The following is a 26791-nucleotide window of genomic DNA, read 5'->3' on the forward strand; positions in this document are numbered from 1 at the left end:
AGACAACAAAATGTTCAACACACATTTTAAAGGTAATCGACAAATGCCCCTTTTTAATTCAGAGTATTGCTGGTGGTGGTCACTTATTAAAAGATCAACACTGCTGCCAGAAGGAGGCTCACAGCTGCTGCTGAGATAACAACAATCATACCTGATACATCTCTGTAAATCAAAACCAACAGCCTTTGAATTGCTGAATATATGTACATGTGTAATATATCTTGAAGTGGGACACATTGGAAGACTGTTTAATTCTCTTGCACACAAGACAACTGTGTGGCAAAGGATCATCAGATTCTTGTTTGGATCCATTAAAAAAACGTAAGTAAAAAGCAATAACATGCAGCCTTGCGATTAAAAACGTCACAGCGGGGTTTGGATGTCACGAGATGAAAAAGACACATATGCAGTTGCTTCAAGGTGAATGCCCACTGCCCCATGATGGCTTTAAAAGGCCTGACCATCACTTCAACGTTTTTGAAGTAATATGAAGGACAAAGCTTCTTTTTTTTTGCAGTTTGGCCTTCCATCCACAGTTAGCTGACTTTTAAAAAAAAAACCCTAAATGGATATTTGAAGAAGATGAGATGCCTAAACTGCATTCATTCAACCTATGGGCATAGGACCCTTTAAATCCTGATGTGAATATCTGATTTCCACTTTTCATCCCTTGCTTTGCATCTAGGAGGATACTTTGACATCATTGCACACAGTTAAGGTCTTATCACCAGTAGAGGGCGTGTTCTGTTCTTTAGCTGCTTTTTCAGGATCCACCTCTACTGACTTTTACCACTTATTAGTCATCCCACATGCATGAATCAACACTGTAGAATTCTACTTGACACTGTCAAAATATTTCAATGATACAAATTTTGTTTTGAAAAAAAAAATTATAACATGCAAGCCACATCAGAGAAACACGAAACAACGTGCTTTAAAAATGATTCCTCTGATTTATTACCTAACCAGATACACAATGTAATTATAGTTCTTTTAGCTCTGTGCTATTTAGTTAATGTAACACTGAGATATAAGGGTTAGGGCTTTAAAGTGGAACTTAGACGTCTTAAGAAGATAATAAAAGAAAGATTAGAAAGATGTATTGGCGTTTCAAGGCTTCTGTTGTTAAATGTATGTAGAGGCTTTAAGAAGCTTTGTGTCGCTGCCATGATGGCATCCTCAGTCTTATCCCTCCCCTCAGGAGCAAAGCACTTGAACATCTGTTCAGTTCACATTTTTATTTAAAAAGTATCCACGTGATGTTTTGGTTGTGAGTTGTTGAATTTGACTTCCACTCAGAACAAATAAAATATGAAAAAAATAAAACTTAACAACACAGCTCCTGGCCCAAAGTTCAGGGTTTTCCTCTTCATCCAACCTTCTTGATTCTCCCCGGATTGAGACTTTCTGCTGTGAACTCTCACTGCGTCTAAAATGCAAACAATTGAAACCACTGAAAGATCAGCTTTTTACAACAAACTGCAACATTTTCAAATAGAAATAAAATTGCTATCTCAAATGACACCAAAGAGACATGATGACAACCCTACTGCAGCCTCTGTACCAACCTGTCCCTGCTGGGGTTGGGCCGGCTGCCCAGGTGCCTGTCCTGTCTGTCCGTAGTACGCAGCCTGCTGCCTGTAGTACTCGGCCCAGGCTGCGCTGTAGTCCGGTTGGCCTCCCGTCGTGGACGCTGCTCCCCCTGCTGCTCCCGGGACTGCGGCTGCAGATGCAGGGACGGAGCCACCTGCCTGGGCTGGAGGTGACACACACAAAAGAGAACTTAATGATGCAGAACTAAAAGTAACCAGGCTACAGTTCAGCTGCTGAATCTCACTGTTTCTCATCAGGTTTCCAGTATGTAGTGTGATGAGACCAGTGGCAGGATGAAGAATGTGCTGTTGATGCACTTAAAGGAAATTGAGGAGCTACTTGCAGCCAAAACATTTGAATAATTTGTGGATGCTTCTTTAGAAAACAAGATAAAAAATGGGTATTAAATTTCTTAATAGCTTTATAAAGTTTAATTGGCAGTGATATTTGAGTGGCAGTTTGACTGTGAAATGGGGAAGTATGTTTATGTTTTGTACACTAACTGCTGAATTATTGCACAGTTACAGTATATAACAGTATATTCTGTGAGTTTATGGCTGCAAAGATACAGACCAGGACCCCATAGGATCTTGAACCAACTCACCAAAAATGAATAACCAAAGATTTACTGTCCTTACCATCTGAACTCCAAAGATTTATAGCTACAGTGCGAAGCTGCTAATCCCACGGGAAAAGATTCAATAAGAAGATCTCTAGCATTTATCTAATGACTTATATCAGATAATCTATAATTTAATTGTCATTATTTAAAAAGATATTTATATGATGTGTTCATGTGCTTTTTAACTCATTTGTGCTTCACTGCTGCACAACCATTGATCATTATTTCTGCACTGGTTAAAAAAAACATAATAATTCACTAGTCAACAGCAGGGAACGTTACAGGTGGCGTTCTTTGGAAGTCTCACCCATCTTCTTGTAGTACTCCTCCCAGGCCTTGGTGTAGTCTGGCTGGCCCCCCGGTGTCTGTGCAGGTTGGGTCTGGTCCACTGATGTCTGGGCACCTCCGGTCGCGTTTGCGGGGTACTGCGACGGCACAGCCCCCGACGGCTGCTGGTAGTACTGAGCGTAGTAGGCCGCCCAGGCCGCGTTAGGGTCATTGGCTGCTGCCTTGCCTAGAAAAGATGCAGGGTGGAGGGGGTGAGGTCCTCATAGGGTGAGGGTGAGCCCCTGCTACTGGCCTGGAGACCGGGCTTGGAGACCAGGGGGAAAACAGAGACAGGGTTAGCCAGAACTGCTTTGAGCGCAGGTAGTGCATCTCATCACAACATTACCATCAGTGCTCTTGTGGACCTTTCCAGATTTAGACAAAAAAAAGATGTCATTACTCAACAGAAGGGACTGGGAATTGCCTGTGATTAAAGTGTTGTAGAAGGATTAATCTGTTGCACTATTATGGGTATAAAATGATTTTAATCCGAGGAAAACCAGAGGAGGCAGGGAATTCATAGGGGACTCACTGGGGTCATGGGGCGCCTGGGGCTGCCACTGCTGGTAGGAGTTGCTCCAGCCCTGAGGATTGTACTGGTGAGGACCTGGAGGACAACCACTGAGGAGAAAAAAAACACTTTATTATTAACTTAAACTTTCTACACTACTCTTATTGGTTGTAGCTACTCTTACTGTGGGGGTCCAGGGGCACCAGGCGGTCCAGGGTTGTATGGGTTGGTGTTGTAGGGACCCATTGGACCAGCAGGACCTGGTCCACATGGCCCCGGGCCAACAGGACACAGGGGACTCTGGAGGACACAACACAGTAGTGCATGGTATGAATGTACATGATTGGACATGAATGTGAATCCTAATGGCTCATAATTCAAAAAGGTAGGCAGAAAGGTTTGAGGTGGTTCACTGGCATGTGACTGAAAACAGCATGCACCTCAATCTTCTCCTCAATGAGCTGCTTGGCGTGGTCGATCTGCTGCGGTGAGCCCCTGATGATAAACAGCTTGAAGTTGGGGTCTCCGTTGGGAGGAGGCTGTCGAGAGATTTCCACAAACGCCCCCGTCTGCTGGTTGATGGACTTGACGTTCTCTCCCCCGCGGCCAATCACAAGCCCACACTTGTGGGCAGGAATAGAGAAGGTCATTTCCCCTCCAGGGGGACCCCAGCCACCTTGTCCCCCACCTCGGCCCCGGTTGCCTGCAGGCACTCCTGGAGGACCCGGGGGCCCCTGCAGATGGAGGAGAAAACCCACTGACTACAGAATAGTTCTACAAAATTGTCTCTCTGGGAATGTACATGCTTATACTGAGCCACTCACTGCCCATGAGATTTAGGTTTAGGAATATTTCAGTTTTCTCAAAGTTTAATTCTGGTTTGTTTTAAAAGCGAAAAATGCCTGCCCCGAGCCAACTGCTATCCATTCACTGTTATCCAGGGCCGATAGAGATTATACTTAAGTACAATTTAGGGTCTATTTCCAAGAGTTGTTTTAGAGCGAGTCAGTTCGTGCATGTGTGAGAAAAAGTGATCCATACCCCCTGTCCCTCCTCCCTGACCCTGATGCTCTGCAGCAGGTCGTTGATGATCTGAGCGGCATGTTCGCAGCGGTCAGGAGGACCACTGACGTGGGCAATCTTATCTGGACCGGTCCCATCATCTGAGAGAGAGAGATTTACATCTGCATTAGCAATATTTTTCAGAACTCAGAAAAAGTCATACCACTATCATGCTTATAACACTCCACTTGTGCAGGCACATACCTCATTAAACCAACAGAAATGTATCATTCTGGAAAAGCACTTCAGTGAGGATGGGGTGTTATTAAAGGTTAAGTTTTTATAAAATTGGCATTTCTGTGTCAGGCAGTGGTATCATACATCCAATTTTCATGTTGTCTTGAATGTACAGTTTTGTGCAAATTTTTACATCCATTATCATCATAGGGTCCTACCTTGTTTAAACTGTATTCTAACTCCAGCATCATTCTGGATCTTCTTGATCATCTCTCCATTGCGTCCAATGACAACACCCACCGAGTGCCGTGGTACTGGGATCTGGGTTTTATTTACAGTATAAGCTTAGATTTTATTCAAATGCAACTGATCCAATTATTAATCTTGCTCCCGCACACAAACTCACATCCATGCCTCCGCCCATTCGGGAACTAAAGTCATTTCTTTCACTAAAGCCGCCTTGGTCTCTGTCCCTCAGAATCTCCTCCACCATTTCCTGGGCTTGCTGAAAAGGAAAATGTGATGATTACAATTCATGGCATCTCAGCACTTAGAACTTCATGAGAGGATTGTATTGCTGTACCTGGACTTTGTATGGATCTCCAATAATGCGCAAGGGCTTGTCAACGTTGGGACCCTGAGAGGCATCCTGGATCAGGATCATCTTCACACCTGCACGCTCCTGGAGTGTCGCGCAATAAAACATTGCGGTTACATAGGCCTTTATTGACCCCTTTGGATTTTTTTTCTAGCTTTACTTATGTAAAAAATATTGCACTCTGCAAAGGTGGGTACACATCCGCTAAGATAATCACAGTTTCTAAAAAGGGCAAAAGCAACAACCATACAATGTACCTGTAGCTGTTTAATGGTCTCTCCTCCCTTGCCAATGACGAGGCCAGCCTTGCCAGCTGGGATCATCATCTCATGCACTGAGCCATTCTGCCCATTGGTGGACTCGTGATAAGCAGAGGGGGGTGTACCCCTCCCTCGTGACACTATATCATCCAACAGCCTCTTGGCGTTCCTGGCCAGAGAGGAGCGCATCAGTTACTTCATATTAATTTTGCAACATCATATCATCAAGCTGATATAATGCCAAGGGATGTAATATTACATCACATAATATCTATGACATTACGTAATAGGTCATTATAGATAACGAAATTAAAAATGACATGATAGAATGTGGCTTCAGAGATAGTGCAGCACAATAAACAAAATGTATGATTAAGCCAGACACAAATTGTTATGAATGGCTGTTTTGATAAGTTCTCATCCTGCCTTAACTTCTAACAAATGTTTTGATTTGGGTCCACAGGTTCACAGGGTCGGCTTTATCGTTAGTGAACATTTCTGATGCTCCCAGATTAACTGACAATTAGCCTATTTAATTCCAAAACTTACTGTACAGAGTCGTGGGAACCTGTGAGAGAGACGCTCCTCTCTGGAAGGCCTCCACTGTCTAGACACACAGAGATAGAGTACATAATCAACACCAAAATACAAAAATAATATTGTAAACTGTTTAGGCCCTCAGGTGTGAAGACAGTACCTGGAGCTATTTGCACCTTGCAACCTGACTCCTGTTGAATTTTATTGATCTGTTCACCTCCACGGCCAATAACTGCAGATGACAAGAAGCAAAGACGTGTCTTGTTGGGTGGTTCACACTCTCTGGTATCTCGTTTTGTCATATATCACAAAAACAGAGTGGAATCAATATGTGTTAAAACAGGAGCTGGGCTGCACTCACTGAGTCCCACCATGCTGTCAGGAACACTGTACTCCTCTGTGGTGGAGGTGGGCCTGCATCAGCAAGGACAACGACAAAGAGGGAACAAGACGCAACAAGTCAGGTAGCAGTTGACTTTCTAATTGTTTTTGCTTCAATCCTCTGCCATGAAAAAAGATGACAAGATCAACTGAAAGCTACGAGGTCTCACCTTTGTTGTGCAAGTGCAGCGAGCTGTGCACCAATAGCTGAAATGCAACAGCAACAGAGAGGGGGAAAAAAAGAGAGTGAGAAAACAGTACAATGGATAGGTTCTAGATTACTGATGAGAGGAAATGTGGACAAACAAGGATAATGGGGAAAAACTAAGGAATACTATAAAACTCCAGTCATACTGTCATCTGTGAGTTACAAACACCACAACGCAATAAGTAAAGAGAACATGACTCACACAGTGCTTTAGCTGAATCCAAGTCACTCTGTGCAGCCAGTTTCTTGCTCTCTGGTTCATCTGTCAAGTGAGAGAAAACATAATATATCTACTGTAGCTGTTATATGTGTGTGTATGTATGTGTATGTGTGTGTGTGTGTGTGTGTGTGTGTGTGTGTGTGTGTGTGTGTGTGTGTGTGTGTATGTGTGTGTGTGTGTGTGTGTGTGTGATTGTGTGATTGTGTGTCTGTGTGGGGTGAGGGTGGGGGGTTAAGCGGTGTGGTCACTGCTACCTGCATCCTCCAGCTGTCGTTTCTGTGCAGTGAATGGAAAGCCCTCTGATGCGGGGATGATGCTCACGGGAGGACCAGCCTCACCCCCGATCTTAGCTGCAATCTTAAGCAATAGTATGAAAGTTAACCATGTCGATTAAAATATGAGAAACACCACTCAGATCTGTACAACTCTGGACCACTCAGATAAACGTTCCCACTACTGTACGTGCATGTTAACACTCACATGTACTGTAAGGCACACGTTGGACTGAGCGGCGTCTTTCGGCAGAATGTACATTACTTTATCTGTCACTAATGTGCAAAACAACTTATTACTATTATTGTGCAGTCAGTGTGTATTCAGTACACAGTACAGTTATAGTCCCATCATTATCCAACGATTGTTTTTTACAATAGTTGGTTAGTGTTTCTGATAAACTGCCAACTGAATGTATTTGCAACCATTTGTGGAAACATAAAAAGAAGCAATAGAGAGCAAGATGAGAAAGAAAGGAATGTCCTGCCACACGTCCTGTCCTTCATTCGCTGGACTGAAACAATAACAACATCGGCCACTGTAGTTTTTTCTGTTGCATAAGCTACAGTACTTGAGCTAACCTGACGTGACCTCGCTGGCTTTGTTGTGCTATTGTGACACCGTTATAATGAAAAAACATAAACCAAACATTATGTCTTCGCGGTGCCGGCCCTCGGGCTAGCTGGTTAGCTAGCTCTCCCTCCAGGCGAGCCGCTGGCCCTCGCATCCCTCACCTGCCGGGCCCGCTGCACCGCGTCCGCGAACGCATCTTTCTTGATGCCCCCTGCTCCGTTCCCGAGAGATTCTTGTCCGCCGAGAGGAGCCGCGGCGCCCTGCGGCGGCACCGCGTTGTACTCCGACATGTTGACAGGCCAGCGAGCGGGAATCTAAAAAAATAAATAACAATGAACCCGGACCGGAGCTGCGCAGGAGCGGAGAGGGAAGTCGAGAAACTGACCTAGCACGGAAAGGCGCTGAAGATACGACGGCAGCCGGGAAGGTTCATTCGCGTTCTCTCAACTCATACGAATGTTTAGTTTATTCATATTTAGACCGGAAACGACAGATCGATATACGGATGAACCGATCGGTAAATGATCGGCAAATAGATGAATCATGTATGTATATTTCATTTTTGGTTAGCTTAAATACCATACAATTATAATAAATTTCTTGTTTTTTTCTTAACCCTGGTTTCCCACATATTGTAAGTATGCGTTTCTAGCATGTGAAAAATAAATCTGAACAAACCCAATTATTTTTATTGGCATCATAGTTTGAGTATGTCAGTATTTCTCTATTCTTTCCTCTCATTTAGTCATTGCATTCATTTTTTATGCAGAGGGCACATGGGTCTATCCATCTCAAAGATGCATAATATGTTTTATGTAAAAACATATTACTTAAATTAATTTACATTTATTTTGACGAATATCATTAACCGTCTTACAGATAATCTGTGGAATACATGAGGTCAAAGGATTTCATACCTTTGCAATGAGTGCGTTTTCAAGCTTGAAGTGGCGCCACCAGTAGAGGTCGCTGTCACTTTATCCTTTCCTTGAAACACGATGCCGGACGCCATCTTTGTTGTGGGGGGAACTGCGTCAGCTGATGACGGCTGCGTTTTTCTTCCCCGTGATTGGTGGAACGGGTGATGCCAAAGGTCGTGCATATTTGGCGCTTTTCATTCACGACGGTTCTGGCGCGTTTTTGAAAGCGCAAACCGTACGTCAAGAAACAAGTTTTCTGAATCCCCACTCGGAACAATTTGGGTTATATCCGAATAACGTCCTCTTCTGCGCGTTCACACGCCGCCGGCTGACATGTGGGACATGTTTGGGCCACTTTGGGGGTCTGCGAGGAGCGGAGCTGAGTCGAAAGAAGCGTCCGGCGCAGTCTGCTAGCTTGTTGTTTTGCAGTGAAGTTTACAAGCCGGGTGGCAACAGCCATCTGTCCGCCTCTCACAATGAGCTTTGCCTCTGTTGTCTGTACTCACACACGAAGTGGATAAGAACTGACGAGAAGACTGCAGCAAGTGACCGGTTCTCCATTATCGGTGAGTGTTTGTGCTTTATTTTCTGGTTGCCCCTCTTGTCATTTGGCACCAAACTGGAAGAGCTGCTCGGCGCCGGCGTCAGAATTAATATATTTCACATTACTCACAACCCCTCACTCCTGTATGATACTATATTGTTAAGTATCCTGTTTGTAAGCATTTGTATACTGACTGTTTTAGTACAATAGCGTTGTATCCCTGCTGTTTCAGTTTTCTTTGTACTGTTCAGAGCTGATGCATGTTTACATTGTCAAAAACAGTGGCTGTTGGATTCATGTCAAATATAATGACCTGTGCAGTACATTTGTTTGTATGAATTAAATATAAGCCTATTCTGTTTTTCAGTCAGTGTTGATACATCAGAATTGAAAACACTGCAAAAAAAATGTGTAGGTTACTTAAATATTTGCTTATGGTTGGTTGTTGCTCGGCCAGCATTTGTAAAGGCATTGTGTTAGTTATCATGTCATGTCCATTTGCATGGCACTTTGGCCTGTAATTACTGTTAATTGTCAGGGATGTGAGGGACAAGACGGACAGTGAGTGAAATTTCTCCTGCTTGAATCGATGTGGGCACCACTGACCCTCTTGGAAATGCATGTGCATAACTATGTTTTCTTTTGATTTAGGTCTCTTCAAATTATGGCTGGTGTTGTGGCTATGGCATCTGTCATTGAGGATTTTGACACTCAGGTATTTTTATGATGGTGATTATTATTGTAGCATGCAACGGTCATTAAATTGCACATTGTTTGGCCTCATCCACATGTTTATTTTAACTTTGTCACCCCCTCTTACAGCCTTGCAAGAAATCTCGCAAAGATGGTGGCAGTCCTGTTGTTAAGACAATCACAAACTATTTCTCTCCTGTGGCCAAGCCGTTGGAGAAACCCTTCTCTCCTCCTCGGGCCAACAACATCATGGATTACTTCGCCCGGAGGCCTCTGTCCGCCAAAGAAAAGAGCAGCCCATCAGAACAGTCCAAAGAGAACTGTCAGACATCCCAGTCGGCCGAAAAACACACCAGCCCAGAGGCAGCAGCGAAACAGCCATGTCAGAAACGGGGTAGAAAGGCCATCAAAGTTGCAAGGAAACTTGTGGAGGCTGAAACTGTTAGCTTCCCAGGGGATCTGAGCTGCCTGATTGTAGATGAACCACAGCAGAGTAAAGACTCAGCAGCAGAGGTGACCAGTAGCTGTGCGGTCCTTGGCAGTGATACAACAGCTCTGTTGGCCCAGCTTAGTGCTGAGGCTTCTTTCACAGCTGGGATATCAGAGAGGAGTGTCAGCGTTCACCAGACTGAAAAAGATGAACGTGATGAAAATGGTTCCAAATGTGGTAACAATGTCGAGCTTAAACCAGAGCTGAAGAGCATTCCATCTTCTCCACTTGTACCTTTGAGAGAAATGGCAAAACAGAGCAAAACTGTTGCACGGAATTCGAGGAAGAGGCCTCAACAGGAGGCAAAGCAACCAGAACTGGAGGAGAAAGAGGCAGAGACCTCCGTGTGTGATGTTAACATGGTGATTAATGAGGATCAGGCCTTACCATCAAGCAACAGCACAGTCAGAATATCCTTTGAGGAATTTGTGAGAAGTCAAAGTCAGGACGAGGATGAGGAGGAGATGGACAATGACCAGTTGAGAAACGTGGCTTCTGGAGAACCAATACTCCAAGTCTCACCCCGAACTGTCACCATCCAGGCTGAAGTCCACGCAGTCTCACCCAAACAGGAAGCAGTCAAGGCTGGGGGAAAGTTAGCTTCTATCTTCAACAAGAGAAAGGGAGGATTGAGCCCTGCAGAAGTAGTATCGTCTCCTCAGACACAAGCTGAACACCAACTTCCTTCCACCTTGTTGACTGTCCGAAGGAAATCCAATGTGGTTCTTCAAGAGGAGGATCTAGAGCTGGCTGTGCTTGAGAGTGAATCCACGCCAAAGTGCAGTGTGGTAGAGAGGAAGCAGTTCATGGCTGCTTTTAAACAGCCCAGCCAGGATGGGTCCAAAACCAAACCTGGGAAGAGTCAGGGCAAGAAGCAACCTGAGGAGAAGAATTTAGATGCTGAAGACAAAGTTGCTGAGGAGGAAAGCACAATTCCTCTCTCTGTTGAACAAATCCCCGATGTCTCTCACGAAAACAATGTAGCTAAAAAGAAATCAGCCAGAAAAAACAAGAAGAAAGCTAAAAAAGAAAACGAGGCACTCACCACCTCACTTGCTCCTCCTCCTGTGGAAGAAGCGGTGGCTATGAACGTTGACGATGATGAAAAAATAGAGGAGCCCGTCCTCCCAGCTGTAAGGAGGTCCAGGAGAGAGGCTGTAGTCAGGCAAGCAACCGAAACCACGGCTGCAACTCCGATCAGAACAAACAGAAAGCAAAATGAGTCAAAGGAGGCCGATGGTGCTTTATCTGACTGCCCTGCACAGATGTCCACCCCGAAGACACGCAAGTCAAAACATGGAGTCTTTGTTGCAGAGATGGTGTGTCCACTTGAGTCAAAAGAAAGTCCAATCAGGTGACACATGCTTATAGTTATGACTTACAAATACTATGCATGCTATGGAAAGCATTTTGTAGGTTGTGACGGTTATAATGTTCAAATTAAACCAAAACTATTAAAGTTGTGAATTGATCATTTTGAGGTTGCAGTTTGTGGTGTTACCGAAATGTATTGTGTTGTACAAAGAGATGATTGTGTTATTTAACCAACAGTCATCGATAAACATACGATCCATGTAAAATGGAATATGTAACATAGTACAGTTGAGCTGCAACACAAACTTCCCCCTTCAAAATGACAATGTCAACTGCTCTAACACAGTTTCAACAAAAACAACATTATAACAAAGTTTATTTGTACCTAATTAACTGATAAATTAATATTTTTGTATGTTACGGTTCTTTTTAATGTTGCTTATGTTTCTTTTTCTAAATAAATGTTGTTTTTTCACAAGGATTAAATTTACACGGATCCATAGAAATGTTTCCACGTCAAAGGCTGAAAGTGGAAGTGGCATCAACACGTCTGGCACTATTAAAGTGAGTATGATGATGTTTGAGCTTCTCTTTTTCAACAAAATAGACAAATTCTTAATTTAATGAATTGGTGTTTTAAGATGGCCTGAAAAATTTGAATGTTGTCATAGCTATGGTCCGAGGAGGATAAAATCGTTATCTGTTTTCAGAAGTCGAATGAGTCTAAAAAAAGGAAGCAGGCAAAGAAGTTGGTGGAGAAGGCAAAAGTGATACAGCAGAGTAAGAAAACTGCTCATGAGGAGAAGGGCACTGTAAGGCGGTCGTCACGAAATGAGGCCTCAAACAAAAAGAGCTACTGTGAAAATGAGGTACAGTAAAAGAATAAAGTGATGGTACACAGTTTGGACATGAGGTTGTATTGATGGTACGACAGTTCTGTGGTCTGACTCTGGCCTTTCACCCAAAGTAACGCACGAGATATGGCACAAAATGAAGGCAAATTCATTATTAGTCTATCTACTAATTATGCTTGTTTGTGAGTTCTGCTGAAAAGTTCATCATGTGGTTTGTTTTGTCAGGATTCTGTCATCTGCCTGGAGGACGAGACTGCTGCTGCTCAGACGGCGCCAGGAAAGAATAAAACCCAGAAACCTTTGCGAAGTCTACATGAGGTTCTGGGCAAAGCCACAGCAGCTGGTAAAGAGAATAAAGCGGTCGCAGGTAGTCCTTCCCACTCCAAATCAACATTTATTGTTTACCAATGTTGTTGTCATCTCCAGATAATCTCTAGAGTTGTACTTTCTCTCTCACAGGCTGCAAAGTGGCCTCGCTGGGCCCCGAGAAGAGCGCTCGGAAGGTGTCCGCCGTGGTTTCCATCTTTGACGAGAGCAGCCGAGAGGGCTCCGAAAACTCCCAGGATGATGAGCAGTTCAGGGCTCGCAGAGAGTTCTTGAAGAGTGGTCTCCCCGACTCCTTCAGGAAGCAGATAGCCAAGACCGCTGCCACCAAAGAGGCATACTCTCTCTCCTGTTCCTCCTTCCAACCAGTTATACATGTGAAGCAACCACCAAACGGTAGGTTGTTCCTTCAGAGAAATACTGTACATGTAGTTACCTTAGGTGCACGTGTAACTTAATCACCTCTGCCTAGAAATGTGTTTTGTCTCCTTGTTAGTTAGCAGGAATACGAATACACTACTCAATCGATTTCCATTTAATTGTGGATCCAATTTTTCTTCACTTTCTTTAACATGGTGAGATAGAGCGTTAGCCCTGGTGGAGGTATATGATCTCCAAGCGCGCATCTAGTTAAGTGTGTTTTTTTATTTCTGGATGACAAACAAAGGGCTTGAGGTAAACCTTGATTTTGTTGTGTATTTACAGATTGCCCTCTTTGGACTCTGCTGTGGCCTGAATCTCCATTACTGTGTCAACTGAAAGAGATTTGGTGCAAAACATCCTCTTTTTCATCTGTTGGAGGCTCTTTCTCTTTGAAGACTGAACCAGCCCGTAGAGCCGTGTGTCAACGGGTGAGTTGAAATGACTTTGATGATGTGATTCTCTCAGCAGCTGCGCCAACAGTGTTCAGGGTCGACTTCTGACCAACCCACATTTACTTGTTAGGGATTTACTGACGCTTTTAGCTTGATATTTCAGATCACATTGTGTAGTTTTATAAAGTTTTTCCCCTTTTCAGGGTTCGGGCTGGAGACCTGAGATCTCTGAAAGTGTTCGGCAGCTTCTCATCGAGGAGGTCAGCACCTCTAACCCTTCCTTCCCTGTTCAGATGTTTATCAGTCGCTTTCTGAAGAGATGCACTGACCACCAGCAGCACTGCACAGCCTCAGGTCAGTTGGATTAGCAGTTACTAGACTATTACACTTTATTCTAGGCTGTGATTAAGCTCTGATTTCTTTAATCATTTTTGACTTTATCCAATATTTGCTATCTATCTTCTTTTTGTCAAAGAATAACCAAACTGCCCTCAAACCATTAATATTGTGGCGGTGTTTTAATCAGACAGGGTTGAATGTATCTAGTTATAATGAACGGCTGCCAAAATAAAGACCAATTGGGGCATAAAAAGAAGAAAATTATCTTCAATGACCACTGTATGTTACCTATTAGAAACAGCAGCACCAGTAGGAGGGAAGAGGAAGAGGATGGATGATGAAAACGCAGTGAAGGTGGCTAAGAAGCAGAGGGGCAACCATTTAGAAGAGAGCATTTCCATGCCTGAGCCAGAGCCAACGAAAAGGGGTGGCCGCACGAGACGAGCGCAGAGATCCAAGCTCGAGATGGAGGTGCAGGAGAAAGCTGCTCCCATCCTGTGCGAGGACGACGCTGTGATTGTGCTGGACGACGTGCTTTTGGGAGATGACACTGTGGAAAAAGGTGAGCTGGCAAAGAGAGCGGTTTACAGGCAAAATGACAGCAGAGGAAAATTGGACAATAGGCAAATGACAACCAGTTGTTAGAAAACTCCTGGCTATGTCCTACAAATAAGTCGTGTCAAAGCAAGTTTTCAAATCAAAGATTTAAGATATTTAAATGTCTTGGAATTAGCAAACAGGTGGTGGTTTTCACTGCTTCTCCAGTATTTCCTTTTTGTGGAAATGTGTCATTATCAAAGTCACGGCTCACTGGCTCTGACAGTGAAGTGTGGGCAATAAGTCAAATTCTTGTTTTAGTACTAATACTATACGTGCTGTCATGGACTCAACCACAACAATATGTACTTGTAAAAAAATCATTTATGAGAGAGAGACAGACCCACTAAACAGGCATGACAACTTTCTTACAAGAAATGCTTTGTACCTTCATTGATGTTTGTCGGATACATTCATCCAGCTTCTATACACTTCAACAACTGTTTTGTCACATTTGATGTTTGAAGCCTCTTCTATGAAACTCAGTACAGTTTGTTTCTTCAGACCTGGTGAAGGAGGATGTGTTGTGGACTGAAAAATATCAGCCGCAGCACTCCAGTGAAATCATAGGCAACACTGCCTCAGTGCGAAGGCTGCACAGGTGAGGAACCACAGGAAAACTGCTTCAACTGTGTACAAAACAGCGCTCACTGTACTAAAAAATATTGTCTATCCCATGACCAATATTTGCACCACATAGGTTCAGGATAATCTGCCTTTCTTTCATCTGCACAGTTGGCTAAAGGAATGGAAACTCCGTGCAGACCGAGAGGAGAGGAAAAAGCAGAAAGACAAGAAACAAGAGGAAGGAAGCAATGGTGGGAGATTATTAAAAAAATGCTGGTCTTGTTTTCTCTTGATAACTTGTCTTAGTCGGGATATATTTATTTTTGACTGCATCGTGGTCTTTTGTGTGCAGACTCTGACTGGGACTGTGGAGAAGACGACTCCAAGGATGCAGAGGACATGTTGTGTAATACCATGCTGATCACAGGACCCACTGGAGTGGGAAAGACTGCTGCCGTCTATGCCTGTGCCCAGGAGCTGGGCTTTAAGGTGCAAACGCCTGACATGCTTTATGAACATAACGCATGTGTTATGTGGATAGTTGCCTGACTGCCAACTTCGCTTTGGTCTATCAAGGTGTTTGAGGTAAACGCTTCATCTCAGCGGAGTGGCCGTCTCATTCTGTCCCAGCTGAGGGAAGCTACGCAGTCGCACCAGGTGGACAGTCAGGGGGTCAACGCCTACAAACCCACCTACTTCAACAGCTACGGCACAAGCGGCAGCGCTGGCACCATCAGGCCTGGATCCTCTCCGAGTATGTACACCGCTGACATAAATAGCACCGTTTCTATTAAGCTGTTGGCTCGTAAGATCTGTCACTGTTCATGCAGATTTTGTTTATGTGGTTGGATTTTTATCCAGCACGAATTTTAGAAGCTGGACTGTTGGAAACTCTTTTTTTTTTTCATCTTTCTTCATCATTCAGGAAAATTTAACTCTCCCCGCAGGGTGTTTTCCTCTCCCAGGAAACACCCCCAGTCGCCAAGAGGTGCTAAAAAAGGTGCTCTGGCTCCCACCTCTCTAGCTAACTTCTTTAAAATGGGTCGCCCCACCAACAAGGAGCCACAAAACACTAAGAAGAATGAACAAACGGGTAAATGCTCTTTCAATCTGTCAAACATTTTATAGTTTTTATCATGGTGTCACATTTCGAGAAAAGTTTTTATCAGGACTTTAATATGCTCTTGTTTTTCTCTCTCCCCTACTTTAATGTAGCTGCTTCCAAGAAAGTCACAAAAGCAAAAAATGAGGTTGCCAACAAGCATAAAGACCTCGCAGTGAAATCACCAACAGCTGCCACGGCTAAAGAGAACAGCGACGAACAGAGCAAGAAGACGGCCACCTCGCTCATCCTGTTTGAAGAAGTGGATGTTATTTTTGACGAAGACTCCGGGTTTCTAGCTGCCATCAAGACATTCATGATGACTACCAAGAGGCCAGTCATCCTCACTACCAGTGGTGAGCAAAAAGAGAACTAGATTTAACAGATTTGTTAATGCTCTGTGTCCATTGTTTGAGTTTAAATCAAATTTTGTATGTTGTTTTTTAAGATCCTGCTTTCAGTACCATGTTTGATGGCAACTTTGAAGAGATCCATTTCAAAACACCCTCAATGGTGAGTGAAGGACTCAACATGAATGTTAAATAGAACTGTTATAGCTCACTGTGTGGCTTCTTTGATATGGTTTAAACTTGTGATGATGAAGAAAGTGTTGTGCTGAAGGATTTCAGTGTTTTTTTTTCAGCTGTCCTCCGTTTCTGCTACAGATTAATGTGGGCAGCTACCTGCAGCTGTTATGTCTGGCCGAAGGGGTGAGAACAGACCTGTCGAACATCAGCTCTCTGCTCAGGCTCAACGGCTGTGACGTCAGGCAGAGTTTACTGCAGCTGCAGTTCTGGACTCGCAGTGCAGGGGGCCGCCGCACAACGAGGTCGCTGACACACACTGACAAAAATGGTGAGCAGATGAGCATGAAAAATGTTGATGATATTATTGTTTAGATTCTAAATATAGATACCATTTGTTTTTTTTAAATTCCAATTCCTCCCTCATTCACGTCATCAGAAATGTCTGTGTGCGCTGAGACGGCCCCTGCAGCTCTTCCTCCCTGTGACACCGGCTGCACCGAGAGCAGACTGGGCCTGCTGAATGTTGAACCTGAGAGAGACATCTGGGAGCTGCTCAGGGTAAACTCCCCATAGCACGTCATTCTTTTGTTGATTCATACAGACTTGATGTAAGATATTGATTGGGTATGGGTCATCAACAGAGCCAGAGTCTGGAGGAAGCAGTTTGCTGGGAGATACTGATAGGCAGCAGGCGGCGAGGAGTGGACCTACTCTACTCCAACATGGAGACACTCTTACCTCTGCCACTCACACAGTTCACTGCCTCAATCGCCAAACCAGACAAAACAGTTCCTGAACCCCAAGACGATTCTTCTGTTGGTCCCAAAGAGCAGCCGCTGTCCACCTGCCTGCAGTCCGACACGCTGCCAGCTCATGCCAGGTTACTGCACGTTGCGGAGTCGGGTGATTGCTCGGATGATGGCAGTCCAGTTAAAGTTTCTAAAAGAATGAAGAAGAACAAGAGGAGGCACCGTCTGCCTGGCCAAGATGGAGTGCACTCGGACTCGGACTCGGAAGATGGTTTTCAATCTCTCTGCAAGCTGCAGGCCGCTCCCCAGGCAAAGGAGGTAGGCAAAGAAAGGTTAGTTTCAGAAAAGAGGAAAAGGAAGCCACTGACTCCCGAGGAGCGGATAAAAAGTGTCCCAGTCTCCCAGTGTCTCGATTCAATAGCTGAGTTTTTAGACAACATGTCCTACATGGACTCCTCCTTGCTTGTTCATCCAGAACAAGGTGACATTCACAGAAGAATTTCACCAGTCGGTGCAGCGGTGAAAGACGGGATGACCGACGAGTCAAGGGTTGAGACTGACAGAGGGAGCTGGTCGAGGGCAGAGTGCGTCTTGGAGATGCAGGCCGCCGTGGAGGCGCTGAGCTTTCGCAAGTGTCGGGGATCTGTGGCAGAAGCCTGGGACAAAGCCCAACAACTGGAAGGGGAGCTGGGACAGGAGGCTAAAGAAGAACTCACCCTCCCTGTGGCCTCTCATCGTGAAGAGTACAGCTTCTGTCAGGACGGCTCCTGTCAACCACAGTGAGTCCTCTCATTATCTCTGCAATGTCAGGCCTCATTTTAGTCTTTAGGACAATGTAAACCTGCACAGAATTCAAATGAATCCTGAGCCAGTTCAAAGAAAGCTGATGTGCATTGATGTGGTCCAGGCTGCCGAGGAGAGAAGTCATGGAGAGACTGATGCTGAGAGGAGTGGTCGGTACCCTGGGAAACAGAGCAGCAGCTGCTCTGGACTACTTGCCCGTCCTACGCACCATCTGCAGATCAGAGCAGCTCAAGGAGAAGGGCAAGGTTAAACGAAGGTGAGCATACAGCATTCGTTATGCTTGACACCAAGCACATAACTGACGGGCTACAAATAAATGTGTTTGAGTCTAAGTCAAAGTGCATGCGTCCACAGAAACAAAACTCTAAGCTCTGTTTTTTTTCCCCCTCCAGGTTTCTGCACTACCTAGATGCAATTCACCTTGGTCTTGAAAAAAACACTCTACAGTTCCTTGCTGAAAATTTCCCCTGAACCACAGAGAAGGCCACACGTCTCCTCGTCATCACCAAGAGGCCTTAAAAAACACTTTTTAACTTCTATACATTTTGGCTCTCAGACTGTAACATCACATGTGGTGGCGTCAGGGGCACAAGGATGGACAACCAACAAAAATCAGACCTCTTACCTCAGAATGAAATGAGGTGGTCTGCACGATGGCCCTGAAACGACCAATGGAAAACAATGATGGCAAATAAGAAAATAAAACAATGGCAATTACAAAAAAACACAACGGCAAATAAGAAAGCAACACATAATCACAAAACACTTTTCTTGTATGTCATTGAGTTTCCTGATCTCCCATTGTGTTTCTTTCAATATCGCCGTCGTTTTTCTCATTTCTCGTCATGTTTTGGGATTTGTCGTTGGGATTTGCACTTCAGGGCCACCGTAGATCACAGGTGTGTGTACACAAATCACTGTCTGGTGACATTTCCACATCTTTTCCTCTAAGATGGAAATGACTGAATCACTAAGTACAGGTGCACGGCCACAGCATTGTCCAATTCAGCACATCTTATGGTCCTTTAAAAGAATGCACAAAATATTACTCTATTATTGAGTGGTGCGGGATTGTGTGTGGGGGGTTTTTTTGTACAGTAGTCATTCGTAGCCTCATTTATGGATTTTGTTTTACAAAAGTCTTTTTTTATCAAGTAGAAAAGTGTTTACCTAAACAGATGTAAAATAGAAACTTCCAATGGAATTGTAAAGGCTGTGTATAATAACTCGTCTCCACACAAGTACTGTTATTGCACTTATAATCTTGGTTGTGTTCAAGGTCATAAAGAGCAGGTGGCTTTTTTTTTACTGATTCTCTCACCGGCTCACAGAATTATTTGTTGGATTTTTTTTTCCCAGCCTTTACTCTACACACAACTCAATGTTTTTGTTGTTGTGATCAAATAAAGGTTTATCACAACAACTAAATAACTGGCCTCATAATTTTATGTGCAAAATTTCCAGTGGAAAAAACTTCCAAGGTAGTGACTGACTATAAAATGAGTTAATCCTTTAAAAAAAAGAGTAATAAATTAGTAAACATGCTGTACAAACACAAGGAGATATTCAAAACAAGTATGTTTTGTGGTATGTGGGCCATCAATTGTATGTGCACAGCGGGTCGACCGGTTTGCCGGGACACTTCTTGTCACCTCCATGGATGAAGTTGGAAGAGCATTCTGCCAAAAAACAAAGAAGACGGAACAACCCCCCTTCACTAAAGTACAACTCAGTGTTTCCCACGTGCTCCGGTGCAGGAGGAGGAGCAGCAGGAGGAGGAGCAGGAGGAGCATCGTGAGGAGGAGGAGGGGGAGCAGCAGCAGGAGCAGGGGGAGGAGCAGGAGGAGGAGGGGGAGCAGCAGCAGGAGGAGGAGGAGGGGGAGCAGGGGGAGGAGGAGCAGCAGGAGGAGGAGGAGCAGCAGCAGGAGCAGGGGGAGGAGGAGGAGGAGGGGGAGCAGCAGGGGGAGGAGGAGCAGCAGGGGGAGGAGGAGGAGGAGGAGCAGCAGGAGGAGGAGGAGGAGCAGGGGGAGGAGGAGCAGGAGGAGGAGCAGCAGGAGGAGGAGGGGGGGGAGCAGGGGGAGGAGGAGCAGCAGGAGGAGGAGGAGGAGCAGCAACAGCAGCAGGAGGAGGAGGGGGAGCAGCAGCAGGAGCAGGGGGAGGAGGAGCAGCAGCAGGAGGAGGAGGAGGGGGAGCAGGGGGAGGAGGAGGAGCAGCAGGAGGAGGAGGAGGAGCAGCAACAGCAGCAGGAGGAGGAGGAGGGGGAGCAGCAGCAGGGGGAGGAGGAGCAGCAGCAGGAGGAGGAGGAGGGGGAGGAGGAGCAGCAGGAGGAGGAGCCTCAGCAGGAGCAGGGGGAGGAGAAGGAGGAGGAGGAGGAGCAGCAGCAGGAGGAGGAGGAGAAGGAGCAGCAGGAGCAGGAGGAGCAGGAACAGCAGGAGGAGGAGGAGCAGGAGGACGAGGAGGAGGAGGAGTAGGAGGAGCAGGAGGAAGAGGAAGAGGAGGAGCAGCATGAGGAGGAGGAGGAGGAGGAGCAGCAGGAGGAGGAGGAGCAGGAGGACGAGGAGGAGGAGGAGGAGGAGTAGGAGGAGCAGGAGGAAGAGGAGGAGCAGCATGAGGAGCAGGAGGAGGGGGAGGAGAAGGAGGAGAAGGAGCAGGAGGAGGAGGAGCAGCAGGAGGAGGAGGAAGAGGAGGAGCAGGGGGAAGAGGAGGAGCAGGAGGAGGAGGAGCAGAAGGAGGAGAAGGAGCAGCAGGAGGAGGAGGAAGAGGAGGAGCAGAAGGAGGAAGAGGAGGAGCAGGAGGAGGAGGAGGAGCAGAAGGAGGAGAAGGAGCAGCAGGAGGAGGAGCAGCAGGAGGAGGAGGAGGAGCAGCAGGAGCAGGAGGAGGAGGAAGAGGAGGAGCAGGAGGAGGAGGAGGAGCAGAAGGAGGAGAAGGAGCAGCAGGAGGAGGAGGAAGAGGAGGAGCAGGAGGAGGAGCAGAAGGAGGAAGAGGAGGAGCAGGAGGAGGAGGAGGAGCAGAAGGAGGAGAAGGAGCAGCAGGAGGAGGAGCAGCAGGAGGAGGAGGAGGAGCAGCAGGAGCAGGAGGAGGAGGAAGAGGAGGAGCAGGAGGAGGAGGAGGAGCAGGAGGAGAAGGAGCAGCAGGAGGAGGAGGAAGAGGAGGAGCAGGAGGAGGAGGAGGAGCAGAAGGAGGAAGAGGAGGAGCAGGAGGAGGAGGAGGAGCAGAAGGAGGAGAAGGAGCAGCAGGAGGAGGAGCAGCAGGAGCAGGAGGAGGAGGAAGAGGAGGAGCAGGAGGAGAAGGAGCAGCAGGAGGAGGAGGAAGAGGAGGAGCAGGAGGAGGAGGAGGAGCAGAAGGAGGAGAAGGAGCAGCAGGAGGAGGAGGAAGCAGGTCCGCTCTCTGTCGTAACGTTCAAAACATCCCTGTCGCAAGTTCCAGTTTTCATCTTGACATTTCTTCTTCCGTTGCAGCCCGCCGCCTGTGAAGCTATGTGAGAGCCATGCTTCTCGTCTCGGGGACTTATCGTCGTGAGGGAAGAGACCTGGGCTTCGTGCAGAAATGGCAAACCGAGAGCGAAACAAGAAGATCTTACTGCAGCTGGTGAAGCGGCCGGACAACAGCTGGTGCGCGGACTGCGGCGCGCCAGGTGATATAATAACATAACATTATAATAATATCATAATATCTATCAGTGTGGAGTGAGTGTGTCCAACCGACGTGTAAAGGCACCATTGTTTGTGTCTGTTAAACTAAAGTACTTTTTAATATATTTTGATTTATCCCTGGTTCCTGAATTAAAATCTGATTATCTTTGCAGACAGCAACCGAAACTAGTGAAATGTATCCTCTGCTATTGCTTGTTGAATGATAATGATAGAATACAGTGTTATAGCTTAGATATGTATGTCTGTGGGTGTGAGTGGGTAGATAGATAGTTAGATAGATAGATAATTAGATAGATAGTGGAGAAGGTAAAAGTATGTTCCAGTAAAACTACAGAATAATTAATCACAGTATCAAAAATACTCACTATGCATAAATCTGGCACCCTGTTACTTAAGTGTTATTATAACATTTCTGTCTTCATATATGCTGGTTGTGGTGGAGCTCTGAGGGTTTTTCTCAGATGATAGACTTTGTTTTTAGACTTGTCTCTCGTCTTTTGTGAAATGTTGGATATGTTTTTACTGTTAGGCTCCACAAAGAATAAGTTAAAGGAAACCCTTTGAGAGATTGGTCAAAAACAATTGTGATGTGGGGGCCCCAACCAGAGTCAAACTAAAAGTTTGGCATATTAAGTAGTAGCATTAGCTTTCAGATCCATGCAGTGTAATAAAAAGTACAGAATCTGTATATGAAATGGAACAGAAGCATAAAGTAACACAAGGTAAGGTACAAGTACCTCTAAGCTGCACACAAGCACGGGACTGTACGAAACATACTTTTTTTCCCCCGGCACTGTCAGTGTGAGATTAATGTGGTCGTTTTGTGGTGGGCTGGTACAGCGTTGAGTTTGAATCCCTCGTCTTCTTCACACCTCAGATCCAGACTGGGCGTCTTACAAGCTGGGTGTGTTTGTCTGTCTGAACTGCTCTGGCATCCACCGCAGCCTGTCCAGCCAGGTGAAATCCATAAAGCTGGACTTCTGGGAGGATGAGCTGGTGGAGGTGTGACACCCCCCCCCCCCCCCCCTTTTTTTTTTTGTTTTGTTATTATTGCATGACAAAATATCAGTTCTTCAGGTGAATGGATGACCTGGCCATGTTTTAATCTGTATGTTTGTCTCCTTGGTACCTGGAAAGTTCATGAAATTAAATGGCAACGCCAGTTCCAAAGCTTTGTATGAGAAAGCTGTTCCACCGTACTACTATCGGCCTCAGCAAAATGACTTTGAGTAAGTATTTTTTCCAGGATGTTGACATTCTTCAGAAAGCTGTCTTTGTGGCTGCTCAATTTCTCCATGATGGATTACCCGGTTCTCTATACCATTTTTTATGACCAGTCAGAGACTGCTGATGGGACAAAGCCACAAGAAAATGGAAGTGCAACTTCTGACTGTAGAAGTGCTGCGGAATCAAAGCTTAATGACTCATGTACAGATATGTTATGTTTCTATAGAACTGTTTTTTTCAATATTTTTGTTTCAGAGGAGTTTTATGTTTGCTCTTGAACCGCAGTGTCCTGAGAGAGCAGTGGATTCGGGCCAAATACGAAAGGATGGAATTCAAAGGGGAAATCAAGTATCCACCACTTTCATATACCACAGGTGATGTTTTCACAGGCTTTTAACACACGGCGTGTCTACTGCAGAAGATAGATCTTTATCAGTTGGTGTAAAACAAATATGAGCAATGTGGTTCCTCATACACATGAGGCATAATGAAAGAGCCAAGACATTCAAAGCAGTTGTAACTCTTTGTTCAAAATGTTTGGCCGCGTTACCAAAATATATGAACATTGGGCGAGACCCGTGCGCTCCTGTGACTCAGTAGGATTTTGCCGGATTGATTTGGCAGGTTTCTATGAAGGGTTGCTGTGGAAGAAAGGAAAAGAGAACACACAGTTTCTGAAGAGGAAGTTTGTGCTGTCAGAGAGAGAATTCAGCCTGACTTACTACAACAAGGAAAATGTGAGTTCACTGCAGCACTGACTGACACAGTTAAGCTGCACCATGTGACAATATTTTTTTCTTTTTGACACAGTTGGCATGATATTCATATCCCTTGTGTGCATGATGTGGAGGCATGATTTGATTTTTATCTCTTTCCTCTGTAACTTAAAGCCTCTCTCCAGCTTTTTTTTAACTTATTTTCTTGTTAAACCATGAATTACAATGTTAGTTAATCACTGCTTTATTTTTATGCTCCATTAAAGAAAACTCCAACACCTTATTTCATGGTAATTTATCCATCAGTTGTTGATGTATAGATATACAGTATGTTGTCTAAAAGACCAACCAACACGCTGACACATCTGAAGAAGCGCAGCTGAAAAATAAATGTGTGTTTGTGATCTAGGAGTCCAAAGGCCCTAAAGCTGTAATCTCCATCAAGGACCTGAACGCCACCTTTCAGCCAGAGAAGATTGGTCATCCTCACGGGCTGCAGATCACCTACCAAGATGCCGATCACACCAGAAACCTCTATGTTTATCACGAGAGTCCTGAGGTGGGATGGCGTTATCATCCAAAGTATAAATGGCAGTAACCGTCAGACTTCATAGCATTTGTCAGACAGTGGCTTTTGGGCTGTGGAGAAACTCTTGCTTCTTTTGCTCCAGGAAATAGTCACATGGTACAACGCCATCCGTGCAGCTCGCTATGCCTACCTGAAAACAGCATACCCGACTGGAAGTGACGAAGAAGTAAGCATCAAACCTTTTCTAAAGGAAAAAAAAGAGGGAACACTTTTCACCGTAGTCGTCTTTGAGCAGCTTCTAGACGTTGGTGCTATTTAAATGCATGACAATGGAAACACAGTTTATTCCTGGTTAATGCATTGAACTTTTACTTTTACAGGGTCAACAGCAGTACGGACAGAAAAATTTCCTCTTGCTTTTGCGTTTTGAAGCTTAATACTTTTCACATCTCTTTGACAGCTGATACCAAAGATAACAAGAAACTCCCTTAAAGAGGGATACATGGAAAAGACAGGGCCGTTGGTAAGTCACTAACTATACAGCGACATTAAATTGATTTGTTTATTAATTATGAATTAAATTTATCTGTAATGAAACACTCAACTGCCAGTTCGGCCTAGGCATGCGTTGACGTGTGTTTCGGTTCCTCTTACACAAACACACACACACACACACACACACTTGTTGTGAGTTGGGGAAATGGAGCGTACTGCCTAGTTAGAAAATTAAACGTTAAATACTGTAATTTATTTGCATAAAGCGTTTACATTAAATATGACTTTCAACAGCAGAAGGAATCTTTCAAAAAGAGGTGGTTTATTTTGGACTCTCAAAACAGGAAGTTGTTCTACTTCAGAGGCCAGCTGGTGAGGACAAACCCTCCCTTCTTTCTTACCCAATGCTGTGCGCTGCTGCAGTGATGGTTGCCGCGCACCGTTGTGTTCGAAATGTTTATGTTCTCTCGTCACTGTGAATGTAGGATGCGGAGGAGTTAGGGGTCATTTTCATCGGCACTGAGAGCAACGGTTACTCTGTGAAGGAGTCCGTCCCAAAGCATGCTCGTGGAAACAAGTGGAAGTGTGGCATCATGGTGGACACGCCTGAGCGACAGTTTGTCTTCATGTGCGAGCAGGAGAGGGAGCAGAGGGAGTGGCTGGAGGCCCTCAGACGGGTCCTGTCCAGGCCCATGTCACCGCAGGACTATGCCGGTGAGTAAAGGTAGAACATACTGCATGTCAGCAAAGTACAGTGCACAGACACAAGCGCATAGCTCAGCATAAGCAGAACTGTCACCTGACTCTGTGTTTCAAAATAATGTAATCCTCTTCACACATTTAAGTGGTTGCTCCTCCAGTAACTGTCTCCACCTTACCTCTGAGGAGAACCAGCATCCTGTGACATGAGGTTTTGACAAGATGATGGTTTTATATTTGTGGAGCCTATTTATATATAGCATGAATCGTAAATACAAAGCTGATTATGGTGCGGAAAAAGTCGGGAGCTCACCAAAGTCATTACAATACACCGTCTGGGGTCCATGAAGGTCTTTATCAGAATCTTGTGATAATCTATCCAAACGATTTGTCACTGGATTAGTGATAACTCTGAGCTGCTGGGTGCACAGACATGGACAGTCAAGGGGAGGGATCATCAAAATTTCATTATACAGTTATTCATCCTGAAGGGGACATGAATGTCTGCACCAGATTTAACTGCAATCATCCAGTCGTGGTGGATCAGCCAACAGACCGACGTTACCATCCATAGAGCTATGGTGCCTCATTAAAAAAAACAACTAACTGCAGGGCAACACACATCTCTACTCACACAACGTATGTGCTCATCTCAACATTAAACTGCACACAGCACCTCAGAAAGACGTCACGCTCAACTACCATCTCATTGTATGTACGACCTCACCCTGATCCTCTCGTGTCTCATTGTAGTTGAAGCCAACATCAAGTATAAACACTGACCTGCAGAGGTGTGTCGACTGGATGATGGTGAGAAGATTCCTGGGACTGAACCACTGCAACACAACAGATGAACGGTCACCTGCTCACTATGTTGCTCCCAATACTGACTCTCACCTCTGTGTTATAGTAAAACATCTTGAAACATGGCTGACTCTGCCACAGCGTGGATTATCCTCCATATCCTCACTATGACCGACACTAGATCTGATGGTACATTACAGACTTCAGAAAGAACTGTATCATTATGTGACCAAAAAATGAGGACATTTTCGGAATGTTGACAATAAACTAATAAAATAACATTTCCAGATTAAAGCCAAACTTATACCTCAAACTATCATGTTGGCACATATGACTGCCTCTACAAAATGCCTTGTGTAGATTAATTTGTAACAATTGCTGCATATCATGATGCTAATTTTTATGATTGTCCTTGGTTTTTAATAATTCAAATTTACGAAGGATTAAACCATTTGATTTTGGTGGTGAACATGTTTCATAACAGTATGCCCAGACAAAATAAATCCTTTTTTTTTTAATAATATGTGTGGTTTGATTCATAGACTACATTTAAGTTAAAGGCAGGTTTGATAAAAAATTGTTCTTCCAGGTTTCTGAATTCAGAATTTTCATCTGTAACAGGTGTTTTCCATGTGCACACAAGTAGCCCTGGTAAATCTCGTTTGTGGTGTGTGTGAAATTGACGCA

The 26791-nt window shown here is 44.9% G+C and overlaps 3 protein-coding genes across 11 annotated transcripts; 2 read left to right on the forward strand and 1 right to left on the reverse strand.

Annotated features, from left to right (window-relative positions):
- Positions 1-24: 24 nt before the first annotated feature.
- On the reverse strand, positions 25-7807 carry LOC118288965 (far upstream element-binding protein 2). 3 transcript variants are annotated; one of them, XM_035615569.2, is made up of 19 exons: positions 7728-7807; positions 7504-7656; positions 6748-6853; positions 6479-6538; positions 6239-6275; positions 6049-6101; positions 5848-5919; positions 5700-5757; positions 5148-5319; positions 4876-4974; positions 4699-4797; positions 4511-4613; positions 4095-4216; positions 3494-3787; positions 3238-3353; positions 3075-3163; positions 2523-2729; positions 1569-1756; positions 25-1429 (listed from the first exon to the last, which is right to left on the reverse strand). In XM_035615569.2, the coding sequence occupies exons 2-19, from the start codon at positions 7630-7632 to the stop codon at positions 1421-1423; spliced, it is 2013 nt and encodes a 670-aa protein (XP_035471462.2). In that variant the 5' UTR covers positions 7633-7656; positions 7728-7807; the 3' UTR covers positions 25-1420. The 3 variants fall into 3 exon arrangements, with proteins under 3 accessions (XP_035471462.2, XP_035471463.2, XP_035471464.2); XM_035615570.2 differs by lacking the exon at positions 7728-7807 and having other exon boundaries at positions 6751-6853; positions 7504-7721; XM_035615571.2 differs by lacking the exons at positions 25-1429; positions 1569-1756; positions 7728-7807 and having other exon boundaries at positions 2586-2807; positions 7504-7721.
- A 630-nt stretch (positions 7808-8437) lies between these two features.
- atad5a (ATPase family AAA domain containing 5a) lies at positions 8438-19409 on the forward strand. Of its 2 annotated transcripts, none has more exons than XM_035615706.2 (22): positions 8438-8828; positions 9458-9521; positions 9629-11343; positions 11783-11867; positions 12017-12172; positions 12383-12524; positions 12617-12877; positions 13187-13332; positions 13500-13650; positions 13931-14197; positions 14737-14833; positions 14968-15050; positions 15152-15288; positions 15376-15553; positions 15725-15892; positions 16015-16257; positions 16350-16414; positions 16567-16756; positions 16865-16986; positions 17070-17956; positions 18085-18237; positions 18374-19409. In XM_035615706.2, the coding sequence occupies exons 2-22, from the start codon at positions 9471-9473 to the stop codon at positions 18450-18452; spliced, it is 5376 nt and encodes a 1791-aa protein (XP_035471599.2). In that variant the 5' UTR covers positions 8438-8828; positions 9458-9470; the 3' UTR covers positions 18453-19409. The 2 variants fall into 2 exon arrangements, with proteins under 2 accessions (XP_035471599.2, XP_035471598.2); XM_035615705.2 differs by having other exon boundaries at positions 8439-8828; positions 12014-12172.
- A 1903-nt stretch (positions 19410-21312) lies between these two features.
- adap2 (ArfGAP with dual PH domains 2) lies at positions 21313-26627 on the forward strand. Of its 6 annotated transcripts, none has more exons than XM_035614462.2 (12): positions 21315-21359; positions 21440-21615; positions 22512-22636; positions 22772-22863; positions 23117-23235; positions 23486-23598; positions 23987-24136; positions 24249-24332; positions 24567-24629; positions 24896-24973; positions 25087-25325; positions 26054-26627. In XM_035614462.2, the coding sequence occupies exons 2-11, from the start codon at positions 21528-21530 to the stop codon at positions 25321-25323; spliced, it is 1149 nt and encodes a 382-aa protein (XP_035470355.1). In that variant the 5' UTR covers positions 21315-21359; positions 21440-21527; the 3' UTR covers positions 25324-25325; positions 26054-26627. The 6 variants fall into 6 exon arrangements, with proteins under 6 accessions (XP_035470359.1, XP_035470358.1, XP_035470355.1 ...); XM_035614461.2 differs by having other exon boundaries at positions 21318-21359; positions 25087-25315; XM_035614463.2 differs by having other exon boundaries at positions 21324-21359; positions 23147-23235; positions 25087-25315.
- The last annotated feature ends 164 nt before the right edge of the window (positions 26628-26791 follow it).

The sequence above is a fragment of the Scophthalmus maximus genome, chromosome 17 (assembly GCF_022379125.1).
Source record: "Scophthalmus maximus strain ysfricsl-2021 chromosome 17, ASM2237912v1, whole genome shotgun sequence".
NCBI lineage: Eukaryota > Metazoa > Chordata > Actinopteri > Pleuronectiformes > Scophthalmidae > Scophthalmus > Scophthalmus maximus.